At 45.7% G+C, this 15,315-nt stretch overlaps 1 protein-coding gene across 1 annotated transcript in view; it reads right to left on the bottom strand.

The window, feature by feature from the left end:
- LOC138567097 (solute carrier family 22 member 20-like) overlaps positions 1-15,315 on the bottom strand; it is a 357,233-nt gene that overhangs the window by 47,878 nt on the left and 294,040 nt on the right. Inside the window, exons 6-7 of the mRNA XM_069644967.1 lie at positions 13,274-13,386; positions 12,399-12,613 (exon numbers count right to left, since the gene is read on the bottom strand). Coding sequence (XP_069501068.1) covers positions 12,399-12,613; positions 13,274-13,386 — 328 coding nt within the window. The remainder of the gene's footprint in view (positions 1-12,398; positions 12,614-13,273; positions 13,387-15,315) is intronic.

Here is a 15,315-nt window from a genome sequence, read left to right as displayed (position 1 = left end):
GAAATTGCGTGTGGAACTTCCCGCACACCCCTGAAATACACGTACCCTGCTTGCACGGGGCCAATCGCGTGTGGACCTTCCCGCGCACCCCTGAAATACACGTACCCTTCTCGCACAGGGCCAATCGCGTGTGGAACTTCCCACGCACCCCTGAAATACACGTGCCCTGCTCGCACGGGGCCAATCGCGTGTGGAACTTCCCGCGCACCCCTGAAATACACGTACCCTGCTCGCACGGGGCCAATCGCATGTGGAACTTCCCGCGCACCCCTGAAATACACGTACCCTGATGGAATCGCGTGTGGAACTTCCCGCGTACCCCTGAAATACACGTACCCTGCTGAAATCGTGTGTGGAACTTCCCGCGCACCCCTGAAATACACGTACCCTGCTGGCATGGGGCCAATCGCGTGTGGAACTTCCCGCGCACCCCTTCAATACACGTACCCTGCTCGCACGGGGCCAATCACGTGTGGAAATTCCCGCGCACCCTGCTGTAATCGCGTGTGGAACTTCACGCGCACCCCTGTAATACACGTACCCTGCTGGAATCGCGTGTGATACTTCCCGCGCACCCCTGAATTACACGTACCCTGCTGGAATCGCGTGTGATACTTCCCGCGCACCCCTGTAATACACGTACCCTGCTGATTTTGCGTGTGATACTTCCCGCGCACCCCTGATGCACACGTACACAGGACAATCGCGTGTGGAACTTCCCGCGAACCACTGAAATACACGTTCCCCGCTTGGTGTTTGCTGTTTGTCAGCCCTGTGAACTGGTCCAGGGTTAGCGCAGCCCTTTGCGATTATTTGGGGATTTTGAAGGCTTTTCCTTGCGCGAGGGCGTTCTTGGGGGCGTAACTGGCACTGCTGCAGGGTCGCTGCGCCACGCTGCGCCATGGCTGGTTTTGGATGTGAAAATCCATGAATACGCTGTGCGCGGAAATCGATTTTAGCGTATGCGGCTGGCGCAGATATTCGCACGGGCACGCTGTGCGCCAGTCGCGTGCGCCACTTTTGTGCGAATTTCTATGAATTACCCTGAAAGTCTTTCCTCCCTCATATTTTTGTCTGTCATAAAGCTATCTATGCTGCATGTGTATGATAGGCACTGGAACATTTGTGGTGACTGATGTGCCACAAATAACCTTATCCCTCTGGACTGTTGGCCTCCAGACACTGCCAGAATTTTGCAGAATGGGTTTCATCTTGAGCTTTCCGTATCATCTTTGAGAGCTCAGTGGGCAGCTTTCTTCTGACCCTTATGGAACTTTGGGTGGAAGTCAATGAATCTCAATGTGTAATTGTTTGGGCTATTGAGGATTTTTTCTATGTCTTGCCCCAGTATTAAGTCCCTCAACCGCATTCGCTCCTCAGTGGATCTTCACCTAGTACTCATGGATCTCCAGAGTCCTCCTTTTGAGCCTCTTCAGACTGCCGATTTCAAGCATCTTACTCAGAAAACAGTTTCTTGATAGTCATCATCTTTGCGGGCCGGATTGGGGAATTGGGGGCATGTCTGTACTCTCAGCCTTACCTTTCTATTTTACCAGCAGCAGCTTCATTGATGTGTGGCCCCACACTTCATCTGAAACTGGTTTCTATCTTTCATCTATTTTCCTCCAGAGGTGAGAGACCTCTTGACTTCTCCGGGTGTGATTGAGGTGATTCTTACTTAGAGAGGATTGACTCCTTCAGATTTTCCAATAGTTTCTCACTACCACACTACAGGTTCCTTATTTACTAGTTCTAGGCTTTCAAGATGAGATTAAATTTAAAAGATCGAAAACATTCTTTAGAGATTTGAAATATTTTCTAGCGGACAGAATTTATACATATCAACCAAAATATGATTCCAGAGAGGAGTCTACTGGAAATGCCGCAAATAACTACCCCGGTTAGTTGAGATGCAGAAAGCCTAGATAGTAATGAAGGCAAGAATGAGACCAGTACAACCATTACCAAACCCATTAGAAATTACTTGGCAGAAATCAAAGGATTTAGAAAAGGCAATCGTCCACAATCAAATAAAAATATATAACTTAAAAGGTGTCTTTTTTTAGGACCTCGTATACAATTGGGATTCAGGTAGCCAGCAGATCAGGAGTAGAGGCATAGAAGGAAAGGGATCCAGACATAACAAATAGAAATCCAAGAAGTATATTAACAAGAACTCAAAACAAACCAAATGTAACGAAATAGTATCAGGTAACACCATTGTAATTCTGTCAAACAAATGTCTTACTGAAATGGAAAAACAATGGAATAAATTTTGCCCAAAGTACGTCTGTGAGACCTATTGATTCGTATGCCGATAATTATAAATTTAGTCGAAAAAAGAAATTGAAATATTTCTTCTGCAAACTAAATGTGTATATGGAACCAAAAATCATTGTGGCGACTGATGTATCTTTACATTATTTAAATGATTTAGAACATATCATTGTTGATGTCATTAGAAGACTCGTCAGTCGGATATAAGAAACATCAATGATTTAGATATTGATCAAGGTGTGAGTCATGAAAACTGTTTATGTGTAAAATCAAAATGTATTCCACCATTACCGGAGGACAAAGTGATTGATATCTTTTTTTAATGATGTCTGTGGACATTTGCAAACTAGATGATCAACGAACTAAGTCATACAAAGATTTCATTCTAACCAGTCTAGAAAGAGAGACCATAACGTTGCTGCGACAAGATAAATCTATAATAATCAAATCAGCTAATAAGGGTGGCAACATTGTAATTCAAAATAGGCAAGATTGCATGCAAATGGGAATAAATCATCTGCAAGAAGAAGGCAAATATAAAATTATAGCAGCACAACCAAAATGGAGTGTTGCACAAAATTGAATATTGGTACAGTGAAGGTATGATCAACAAGAAAGATTATCAACATATGCTAAGACATTTCCTGCGAAACCATTCATTTCTTTTTGACCTAAAATCCAATCCATAAAGTGTACAACAAGATACCAACAGGGAGACCAATTGTGAATCGTATAGGGTCTTCCTTAGAACCTGTGTCAGAATGTATTGAAAGTTTCCTAAACCCGATTGTAATGACACTGAATTCATATTGCATAGATAATATGCATATCCTACAATGACTATGGGACATAGAGTGGCAATCTACATACTGGTTTGTTACTCTTGATGTTGTAGCTCTCTACACTTCAATTGAGGCCAGCTTTAAAATTGAATATTTTTATAATCAAAAGTCAGCTATCTTTTCTAAAGAAAAGAATATGCTGGTAGACTTCACCAACATGGTATTGAAAAATAATTATTTTATGTTCAATGGGAGCACATATCAACAATTATCTGGAGTTACCATGGGCTCTAAATGTTCTGCATCAATTGCAAATCTATGTATGAGTCTTTTGAAAGAAATGTAAATTTTTCCAAAGCAAAGTGTAGAGGTAAAATGGTGGCGATACATCGATGACATCCTGATGATATGGGCTGGCAAAGAAGTGGATCTAAATCAATACATTAGCTTTTTGAATATGAATACAAAAGGTATCAGTTTCACTGCTACATAAAACCAAGACAAAATCCCTTTCCTAGACTTAGAGATTCTGATCGAAAACAATTGCATTGAAACACAAACTTATTGAAAACTAACAATGGCGAACAAAACCCTGCTTGCAGATAATTGCCATTTGAAAAGTATCACACGAAATCTCCCAGAGAATGTATAAGAGCAAAAAGAAATTTTAGTTCAATGTATTCATTTCGCAAACAAAGTGATATGCTGGTTAACCATTTTAAAGAAAGACAGTACTTGGATAAGGTGATCATACAAGCTCTAAATAAAGCCAAAAACAAACCAAGACAAGATCTGCTAGTTCCCAAAGCCTATCTACTATGAGCCAAGAAAAGTGTAGATTTATAACAACCTACTCGACACACAGTCATTTGATTTCCCAATTAGTGAAAAAGCATTGGAACATATTAATGTTAGACTAAGTCCGACATTTTATTTAGATACTAATCCACAAATAACATTCAGAAAAATACCTACTATAGGCAGTAGAATTGCACCAATCTTTTTAGGAGCCCTCATTAAACCACCATTAGGGTCAAACTGGTTGACGACCAAACTAGTAGGCTTTTACCAATGTGGAAATTGCAACTATTGGCAATTTACCAAAACCATGTAAATGGTTTTAAGATGCTCAAAACAATACATACAAAATGAGAGAGTTCATAAACTGCAAAATTACTTTTGTGATCTATGCAATTAAGTGCATATGTGATACAATTTACATTGTAGCACCAAACGACAGCTCAAATTAAGAATTTGCGAACATTTGAGGGCTATCAAAATACAGGATGAGAAATATCATCTGGTCGCGCACTTGAATTCAGAACATAAACAAAAGGATGCAGGTAATATCAGATGTGTTGGCTTAAAGCAGTTGGCACAGCACATAAGAGTGGGTGATCTGATAAAACAGTTAAGAGAAGAAGAGGTGCGCCTAATTTTTCACTTCACAGCAACCAAGACTGGTCTCAAATCGGACCACAAACTAAATTCCTTCTTGAGTTAAAATGAACAAAACAATTAAAAAGACAATAAAACTTTTAGAATTGTAATGTTTATTCACATACAATATATGTACGTACCGGAAATTAGGTACAGACAGTAATGTTGTGTAGATAATGCAATGTCAACTAGATGTTGTTGATGAACACTATTAATGTAATGGCTGCACCATGAACATACAGGCATTAAAGATCAAAGAACACACATAGAATTACAATTTGGATAAGGCTAAGTAAGACAAAGTGTAAGCAATTTTTAAGTTGAGACACATTTTTGGAGAAGTTGGATATCTTTCTTCCCCTATCCTGGAGCAGATACATGGAACTCTTATCTTTGGAAGATTGGAACATCTGGATGGAAAATTTCAAACATCCAGTTTCTAAAGAATTGGGTGAATTGATGGGGCACCATGGTCTTTCACTAGTGACGACTGCCTCTTCGCATATATTGCTGGCCAGGAGCAGTTGTGCAGTGTTGAAGGGGACGTTTCCCATTCATTGGTCTGATCACTGTGTTCAATTTGTCAACTTGTTCATTTCAGGGAGAGGGAAAGAGTCAGGGAAGGATGGACCAATGTTGCTTTTTTTTTTCTCGAAAAGCCAGAGATCTAGCCAGCATTCCAGGTGATGAAGTGACCGAAAGACTAGCTAGTATTGATGGTACGTTGTCGAGTGAGGAATTTTTCCCTAAGGGCACTATCATTTTGGATACAATATATTCAAAATTTATGCCCCATTGAAACCCAAAAGCAAAAGGATCTCTAAACCCTGGTTTACTCATAACCTAGTTCCTCTTCAAAAGCAGGTTCGCCAAAGAGATAAGAAATGGGAGAGATTAGATCATCCGAGAGCACCGAGCGGGCCAAGATAGCGTTGAAGAACTATAAACACAGCATTTTAAGGGCTAGAAGAGATTGTCTCCATGAAGAAATTGGCAATGCCAGCAATCAGCCAAGATAGGTATTTACGGTGGTTACTAGGGGCTATAGGCCAAGCTGTATTGCTTCGTCTCTTGAACCCTCGTTAGCATAGGCTAATATTTTTAATGTATTTTTTTAAAAAAATTGAAGCAATACAGGAGAGCATTGTGGCAAAGGCCCAGGGGGGCCTGTTGTGCCCCGTTCTGACAGATGATTCAGGATTGGGCCCCCAGCCAGGCGTATTAGCTCTTGTAAGCAATGCAATTTGTGTGAGGTTTGCTTTTCAACCAGTTACAGAGGATTTAATGCAATCACTCATTTTGAATCTCAAGCCCACTAACGACTCTTTGTTTACGTTACCCGCCTGCACTGCAAGACGCTTAATCCAGAACATCGCACCCTTTATGACCACCTTTTCCAACAAATTGTCGGCTCATGGCACGGTTTTTAGTTAGTTAAAAAATGCCATCATCACACCATTATTAAAGAAATCGAACTTGGATCCGGTCTGTCGGAAGAACTATCAGCCGGTTGCAGGCCTATTGTGGCCTGGAAAAATATTTGAGAAAGTTGTTACCTTTCAAATTCAAGCATTTGTTGAGAATGAGCCGCTGCTGGATAGGTTGCAATCAGGATTTCGGCCTAAGCATGGGACGAGACGACTTTGCTATCAGTGTACGACGAGTTGTTGGAGGTCGCAGACACAGGGGGGCCTGCACTTTTGTGATGCTGGACCTGTCCATGCCCTTCGACACAGTCCATCACGATATCATACTCGAACGTCTGAGAGTACCTGGGAACGTGTCTGAACAGGCCATGAAATGGTTTGGATCATTTCTGGTAAACAGACGTCAGCGGGTGAATTTTGGCGGCTATACCTCAGACCCTATTGTAATGAGTTGTGGAGTTCCGCAAGGATCTTCACTGTCTCCCCTGCTGTTTAATTTGTATATGCGACACGTGCTGAACATTGTGAATAGTCATGGTTTGAGTTACCACTCGTATGCCGATGACACACAAATTTACATTAAAATTGATAACATCGAGGAGGCCTTCATTAAGGTTAATCATTGTCAAAGGTATGAGTGCTATTGTTGTTAGTTTGTTTGTCACGTTTGTGCACGGGGCGGAAGGTAACAGGGTTCAGAAAGCTTCCTCTCTTTACATCAGTCAGTGTATTAAGGAAACAATTCCTCTGGCATATGCTATTGCAGATTCCCCTCTCCCTGGTAGGGTCAATGCTCCACCTCTTGGACAGAAATAAGGAGGCATCTTTGATGGATATCTGAAGGCTGCCACGTGGTCTTCTCAGAATACTTTTTCCCATCACTATTGGCTCCCCATCGCAGGATGTGGGGAGCCGGAATTTGCATTAGTGGTGCTCCGGTCAGTAATCCCTTGAATTCTGTTGTGTGCTGATGCATTAAATGGATACTGTTATGCAGTGCTCTTGCTCTGCTTTTTTGTTCTTTTAGTAGTGACAGGACACAGGTTTAGTCTTTGGGATTATTTAGTTAGTAAGGACTAAATGGAGGAAGAGAGGTGTGGAGGTAATGCTTGTATTACTTAGCAGTAATCTTGATTACACCTAGTATTTCTCTTCACAGTCCTGACACCCCTCCTCTCTCTCTCCCTGAGGGGGGTGGGCAGATGGCCCGTGTCCTTGGGTGCCGTCAGTAGGTTTGTGAGCATTGGTGGCTATCATTTACACTGTGGGGGTGGGAGGAAGTGATTACAATTTGAATTGTGCAAGCAGTGTCATGAAAGGGCCTGGAGTGAAGACAGATGTCCTTCAGATAGTAAGGAATTTGATGAGGAAGCGTAGGACTAAGTGTAATAAAGATTACCCTTAGCTAATCAGAGCATTGATTGCTTCACATCTTCTCTTGACCTGTAATACAGCTTCATTGACTGAACCCTTATTCTGATACTACTCATTCTGGCTTCAGGACCTCTCAGTTGCACAGATGAAGGTCTGAGCAAGCGTGGTGCAAGTGACTCAGCGAGTACACATGTAGTAAAAGACATAAAGAGGGAGAATTCCAGACTTGCAACCGGTAAAGTTGTACTAATTTTACCACTTAATAAAGGGATAACTGTTGTTAGTGTGCGTCTTAATAAGGGAGGACGATTGAGAAATACGACATATGCAGCAAGGTCTTTGTTCAGGATTGAAACCTGCTTATCTTTTCATTGCAAGCATTTGCTCTTATTCATACGCAAAACCTTTTTATAACATTCTGGCCTTATTTTCCCTTTTGCAGATCATAGAGGGGATGGTCACTTTTTAAAAAAACATTTAAACACGTTTTGTGAAGGATTTTCATCTGGCATGGTTGTAAAAGCCATAGCTTTTTGATTTGTATTAATAATAAAATGATGTGGGTACTTCATCTCAGAAAGTGTGGCCTGCTAAACAGGACTCCCCTTTCATAAAACTCTATGCAGAAATCATAGTGTACAATGTGCCCGACAGCACTAGTCTCCTGACAGATACAGCACATGTTCTCAAGTGGCACATATCAGGTTCAACAGCCACATGTGCCCTTTTGATAGCTGCTGGAGTACAAGGCTCCCATAGGCAGAGGCTGCATTAACTTCAGCTCGTCTGATGTAAAATTTCATAATCCTGGATCTATCTCTGTGGTGGCAGGTTATACCATATGAATAAGCCATCCTGATTCCAGTATTGTGACTGATAGAAACATGATTATTAAAGCAAGACCAAATTGGATTCATACCAGTGTCAACCCTGTGAGCTCAGACCAGCTATGGACGGCTACGTGGATTCCAGGCAGCCTGTCTCTATCTATACCTGTGAATGGGACAGGATGCAGGATGCTTGCCTCTGACTCTCTGGGAGGATGGTTAACTCCTACCTGCCAGGTCTGCTAGCTCTCACCAGGAGATCTCCTGGGAATCCATATCAAATGCCTGCCTCACAATAGGGGGTAGCACACCAGAAAGGATTTAAAGCTGCAGGTTTGGGAGGAGACAGACTTGGACCCCTCCATCGTAAATGTCTACTGGCTGTTCTCTGCCGCTGCCATTTCCTTCTGGATATGTGAACAGGCTTACTTTCATCCAATCTCCTGTGGCGGTTCACCTATAAATGAGGGGTCTTCCACTCCTTCATTGATTCACTTTTGGACTTTGAAGGACATCAGGAAGAATTCATGTCGAGCCTGTTATGTGAGCATTCCTTTCCAAAGCACTATACCACAGGTGAAGACAGGTGTTCCAACTCAGAGGAAAGCTCTCATCCATATCAATCCCCAGGGCACATTGGGGTGTCTTTGCTGAGGACTAATGTCTATCACTCTGCTAGCAAAACTCCATAGGATGAGACAGTAGAGACTGAAAAGAACTCACCTTGTTCCTGGAGCGCGCTGCAGCGTGTCTGACATGATGCAGAGAAGACAAATGAGTCTGCTCTACTGTTTTCATCGCCCAAACCAACTTGATCTGAATTCGAACCGTGTTCCCTGCTTTCAAACCATCTGGACCCACGGTGGCAATCACCTTCAAACTTAGATCAGCTGCTTGCATCCATCAAATTTGTTCGATGCCGCACCCCCCAACAAAGTCTTGTCACCTGCGTGCACCAGAGCATGTTGGAGACTGCATCGAACCAAGCATCGAATCCAACAGGACTTTGCATCACAGCTTGACTCAAACCGCAGAATCATCGCGTCACTCATATAACTGAACTAGCTTTAGTCATCATTTTGAAGCATGCTCAATCATCCAACTGCTCCTGGTGACGCATCGCTCTGCATTACTTGATGCCACCTTTGAACCATAAGGAGCATCGCTTTAACCCAAATCTATGCTGACACGCCACCTGGGATCAGTTTGATCCACAAGCATTGCAACTCAAAGCCTTGTTAGACCTCGTCAAACTGCTGAGGAACTGGAAACAGGTACTATTCAGAGTACCGGTCCTCTTGGTCCATTTATGTGGCCCTAGTGAATGGTAAAGGCCCTTGCATATACTTTTGAATGAAATTACTACAAATCCTGCCTTTTTCTTCCTGCTAAAGTATCCAGAGCATCTACAGATATCTGTTCCGTATGTTCCTGTTTTCTTTTATAAGAGTGGGCTTTTATACTGTTTTTAATACTTAGTTATACGATTGATTAGTTTAATTAAAGTATTTATATTTTTATAGCACCTTCATTAGACATTCTTTTATTTTGGGGGGGAAGGGTGCGGTGTTTGGTGCCGCGTGGATGGACTCCTGGACTTCCTGGTTTTTGACCCCGCCCCCTTGGGCTTGACTGCACCTCCCCAGCCCCGCAGCGGTGAAGCCCGCGGCGGGGCAAGGGCACGGTGTTTGGCACCGCGTGGAGGGACTCCTGGACTTCATGGTTTTCGGCCCCACCCCCTTGGGCTTATCTGCGCCTCCCCAGCCCTGCAGCGGTGAAGCCTGCGGTGGGGCGAGGGCGCAATGTTTGGCGCCGCGTGGAAGGACTCCTGGTTTTTGGCCCCAACCCCTTGGGCTTATCTGCGTGCGCCTCCCCAGCCCCGCAGCGGTGAAGCCCGCGGCAGGGCAAGGGCGCAGTGATTGGCGCCGCGTGGAGGGACTCCTGGACTTCCTGGTTTTCGGCCCCGCCCCCTTGGGCTTATGTGCGCCTCCCCAGCCCTGCAGCGGTGAAGCCCGCGGCAGGGCAAGGGCGCGGTGTTTGGCGCCACGTGGTGTTCGACACTGCTGGCGTTCAGCTGGAGTCCAAGGACCAAGACTCGTGGGGCTGGCACTGGAACTGGACATTGAATACAGAGGTGAGCTCGGAAGGTGGACAATGATGAAGGTGTATGGTGCCCCCCCCCAAAAGTATCTGGACACTGAAACCTAACAAGAACCGGCTGTGGTGCAGCCAACTATTGACCCCATATCTCTGTTTTCCCCGCTCCTTTTCTGCCCCCAATTCACTGGCCATGACCCCCCCCCCTGCAGAAATCCCAGCGCAAGACTGTGGTACTGAGGAGACAGCGACCACAGCGGGGGCCACCCTTAGCCACTTCAACGGGCACCACTTTGGGGCCCATTGGGACATGTGCTGGCTCGTTTGCCACTAAGCCCATTGTTAACCAGTCCCTGTCTATGCCCGGCACCTTAGTAGTGACACTTAATTCACCTCGAGTAATGGTCCAGCAGCACCTGGGGAGCCAAGACACCCTGTATAGTAAACCGGGTGGACTGTTCAATCTGTTTCCGGATGCCAGCGTAGATGCTGGCGGCAAGCCGGAACTAAGTCTTCCCCTGTCCCAAAGCACAGCTCCGGTACTGGCCACAGCCACAACCATCGAACCCCTCTACCATGGAACCCCCTCAGCACTTGCGTCATCTCTCCAAGATGTAGGGGACAGACTAAACCAAATCGTCCAAAGGGGCAATCCTTCCTCAAGCTCCCATAACAGTTTGTTGAGTGATGTTCCCTCGTCTACAAGTTCTGGGGCTAGTCCCTCCCCCCGTTTGACCACTCCCCGGATGGTCGAGGCCATCAACCAACCAACTACCGCCAGTAACCTTGAGTGCAATATGTCCATTGTCCGATTCCCAGAGGAGGGGGTGTGGGTGTAATCAAGCTCTGGCAGAACTGGCCATCATTAAAGATCTGTTACAATCTCTGCTAGAGACCCAAATGAAGGGAGGTGGAACTGTCCAGGAGGAGCCCATGGTGACCACTTCAGCTGCCGAGGGGCATAAGACCTTACTCCTGGAAAGTCTCCTGGAAAGTTTACCTATTCAGGTCCCCCCAGTCCCGACCACCTTCAAAGGGATTGCCGTCCCCCTTAACCTGGCAGAAGGGGAATAGCTTTCCAATAACTGGCCCTGTGTTCCCCATGCCATTACCAGGGAGAGTAGCAGGGTCTCCTACTCTAGTCTATTGTCTTTGCCATTGGTGGCTCAGGCCTCTGCTATCATGGGTTCTGTGTGTATTGAGCCCAAAGACCAGGGCTCATGGAAGTCTGGGGGCCAGCACAAACCCTCTGAACAAGGAAAGTCCAAACGCCCTATAGTCTTCCTTCGGGGGTGCCCAAACTGACAGTAAACAAGACAGAACCAAATGACGCCCTACTTAACAAATGTTTATTTTGGCTGAACACCTCTGGAAGTTGCCCGCCTGTACGCAGAGAAGCTTTGGTGGGATGTTGCAGAATTCCAAGTATGGATAAGAGCACCCTGGATAGCATCAAACTGTCTTTTCGGGACCATAGTACGGCTAACAGGGTTTTGGGAGGCTGGGGGCAGGGAGGCCAACCAGCTAGGAGTGGGATTTTAATCAGCACGTGCCCTTTTCTAATCTCTGCTGCCCCTCCCAGATCCGCCATAGTAAATACTGGGGTCTTCTCTAACAACAGTCCCCTTTCAGGGGCAAATCTGACAACCTTGGCCCAGAGGCGCCATGGGAACTGGGTGAAGCAAGGGGATGGTGGGTCCAGACCATTGTCTCAAAGAACTGTTTAGGGTCCCTTAGGGAGGGGGTGGCCAGTTCGTACTGCCCTGTTTTCTTTTCTGTTGTTTCCTTGTAACTCTGTTTCAGAATTGTATCTTTATTTTTAGAATTGTTTTTGCAGGATGTACTTTGTTGGTCTTTTTGGCCGAGTATAGTCTTCCCTCGGCCCATGTTACCAAACAAGGTGAAGGAGGTATATCTCTTGACTGTGCCTGTTTTACCTTTATGATTGGGATCACTGTTGCTTTATAGAGGAATGAGGGCTGAGTAGACTGTTTGCCAGTATTCATCCATGAACCCCTGCAGGGCAGAAGTAATTTTGTCACAGGCTTACAGAGGAATATATTAAGCAAGAGCCTTCTTTGATTAACAGTGTAAACATGCGAAGTGAGGGAAATTAGTGTGCCCCTTGGAGAGGTGGAAGAGGGCTGTGGGGTAAGGAGGAGGAGTAGCCTTACCTGGTGGAACAAATATGTTGGTGATGATCAAGAGTCCCGCAAAGATGAGGTTAAAGGCCACAGTTGGCCGCCGCCCTAAGCAATCCAGGGCTGTGAAGGAGGCTTGCTTGCCAATGATGTCAATGACACCGAACGCGACTTGGACCAGGAAAATGCTGATGCCGAATCCCTGCAGTTCTGTAGCGATGATGAAGAAGCCTAAGCTGGTGGAGAACCTAGGGAAGAGGCAGAGAAAGGAGGATGTTTAGAGAGGCTGCTATGCAAGTATAATGAGTAACTGCTAGAGGGAGTTGCACATCATGGGTAGGCAAGACTTGCCTTAAAAGTCATCCAAGTTTTTGTCTTCCTGCCAAAAACACAGTGGAAAAGTCAGGTTGTCCTTTACATGAACATAAAGGAAAGTGTTAACTCAGGGACTGTAGAGGCTCAAGGGAATGACACAGTGATACAGATACTTTACCATTAAGGTCTGGATTGGCCCTGGGATACAGAAACAGGATCCTCAGGTAAATACTACCTGTATACAAAGCCTTTCCCTCTAGCACTGGATTAGCTCAAGCCATTAGCAGAATCTGTTACTGGTAGGATTGTTTGTATCACATAGCTGGCAGTAGGACGTTTGGACTAGTCACCTCGAAACTCAATGAGATAAGGGAGTTGGCACATGCAAGCAGAGCTGGTAACCTACGATTGTTGACCAGGTTACGTTTTTTTGCTCTATAGTGAATGGATAAGGATATTGCTATTCGGCACTCTAGAATAAAGTCTTTCTGAAAGCCTAAGAATCATCTAGTATCATGAAACAAAATGCTCACCCAGTTGTTCTGAGCCCTATAGATTCTGTGAAAGGTAATGCAAAGCAATGTGCCACCTACCAAATGAACATGAGACGGCAAGAAATCCTACGCATGCCTGGTGTGCGCACCAGATCCAGAATGGATGTAGAAGGCCTCAAAGTGGATTCTCCTTTGATCTGGGATTCTACAATCTGGATAGGGAAAACATTTTTTTTTAGAAGATTTAGCATGAGGATAGGTGTATGACAGGAGGCATGTGCCATGACGGCCCTGGCATGATCTAGAAGACTATTGTATTTGGATATATTATACTACACATATTGTTACAGATACAGAGCAACATGATCCGCAAAGCTGCTTCCACTCTACATTAAGAGCCAATAACAGGATCACTTGTAGTGATATACTTCGAAAACAATCTTATGTATTGTCCCCAGCATTAGTACTGACAAAGCCATGTCATTTTACATGATGCCTCCCAGAAGAACTGACCCAACAAACCATGGAACATTGTTCCATCAGGCATACTGACATAACCATCTCCCTGGATGAGGTAAATGCCAGGCATGCTAACAATGCTGTCTAACTGGATAGCCTCTCCTCCTGTGTAGTGACAAAACAATCTCCTTGTACAATCTCCCCACCAAGTGTAATGGCAGAGCTAATTGGTCATAGTTGTAAAGGACCGGTAGGGGGTGGTCTGTACTTCTGCTCTCTATATGGTAGAGGGGTGGCACAGGGGACCCCAGCCTAGATTCTCTATTCGGTAGCTATGGTCGAGCAATCAAGGCCTAGCTTCTCAGGAGGTGATGCAGGCTGGTTCTTAAGTACAGTGTAGTCCCCAAGCCCCCACAAAGGAATGTCCGCATACTGTATTGGTTAGACACAGTCTTTATATAATCAATATTCAAGGTTATGTACACTTATCATAATAACTCAACAATGGCAAATATATACAATTCTAAAGTGGTACCACCCTTTGTATTAGATCTCATTAAAGTGCATCAACAATACTGTAACAATGTCACACAGATCAATAGAGTGAAACCAGCAATAGAGAGAGGAGAGAAAATAAGATGGTTGAGCAATGGGCAGAATACTGGCCCCTACCACTAGACACAGTTCTGTGTGGAGATCCCCCCACCTGGGCAACCTGTAAAATAAAGATATAGCACAAGCCCAGTCCATATATTGTTCTGCAAGTCTTATTCCCTCCTATAATGTTTTTACCCCCCCAATGTACCTGGTGGAGTCGAGTTCTTCGAAGAGGCGTCGACAGATCCTTCTTGAGTGACCCCCTTTCAAGCGGGAGTCACGGATCGTCGAGAGGCGTCGAGAAGCGTCGAGGAACTCGGCGTTCGGCGGCGGGGAATCGACGGCCCTTCTTGAATGCCTTCCCTTTCAAGCGGGAGACACGGGGCGTTGAACGTCCGTCGAGGAACTCGGCGTTCGGCGTCAGGGAATCGACGGCCCTTCTTGAATGCCTTCCCTTTCAAGCGGGAGACACGGGGCGACGAACGTCCGACAACAAACAGGGTAGAACAGAGTCGATGAGGCGGCAGCTTCGATCCAAGCGGTGCTCGTCGACGACAGAGCGTTGGCGTCCTGCAAGGCAGAGGCGTGCGGGGCACCTCAACGACAATTGTTCTGGACCGCAAAGATTCGTGAAGACGGGGGCCCAGCAAGGGCATCGAGTCGTTCGAGTCTTTGTAGTCTTCGGGTGGCGGGAAACCCACCGGCAGGTTTCTCCTCGGCGCGTTGGTCGTCCTCGACTTTCTCCGGCAGGATAAAGCGGTCGACGGTGCGGACGAGGGAGTCCTTCGATTCAAATGTTCTTAGGCAAGGAGCGGACGGCTCCGGTCATCGGCGGCACGGCGTCAAGTGGTTCCCACGGCTGGGCAACACAACTTCGACGGGCCTCCAGCGGTTACACAGACCTGCCAACCCTGGTCGACGGCAATGGACTTCGACGGCGGCGATGTCCGGGTGCTTCACTTCGATCTCCTCGGCGGTCCCGTCTCGGGTCGGCAGCCTTTCGAGGGTCTGACTTCCAGGGCGCTTCGGCGAAGATGTAGCGGTGCTAGATGATCCCTCGGAGCACGGGAAGAGGGCGCCTTACC

This window comes from Ambystoma mexicanum, chromosome 2p (assembly GCF_040938575.1).
Source record: "Ambystoma mexicanum isolate Mex_15411 chromosome 2p, UKY_AmexF1_1, whole genome shotgun sequence".
NCBI classification, from domain to species: domain Eukaryota; kingdom Metazoa; phylum Chordata; class Amphibia; order Caudata; family Ambystomatidae; genus Ambystoma; species Ambystoma mexicanum.
The sequence above is the reverse complement of the archived record's forward strand: the minus strand, read 5'-3'. Positions and strand labels throughout refer to the sequence as shown.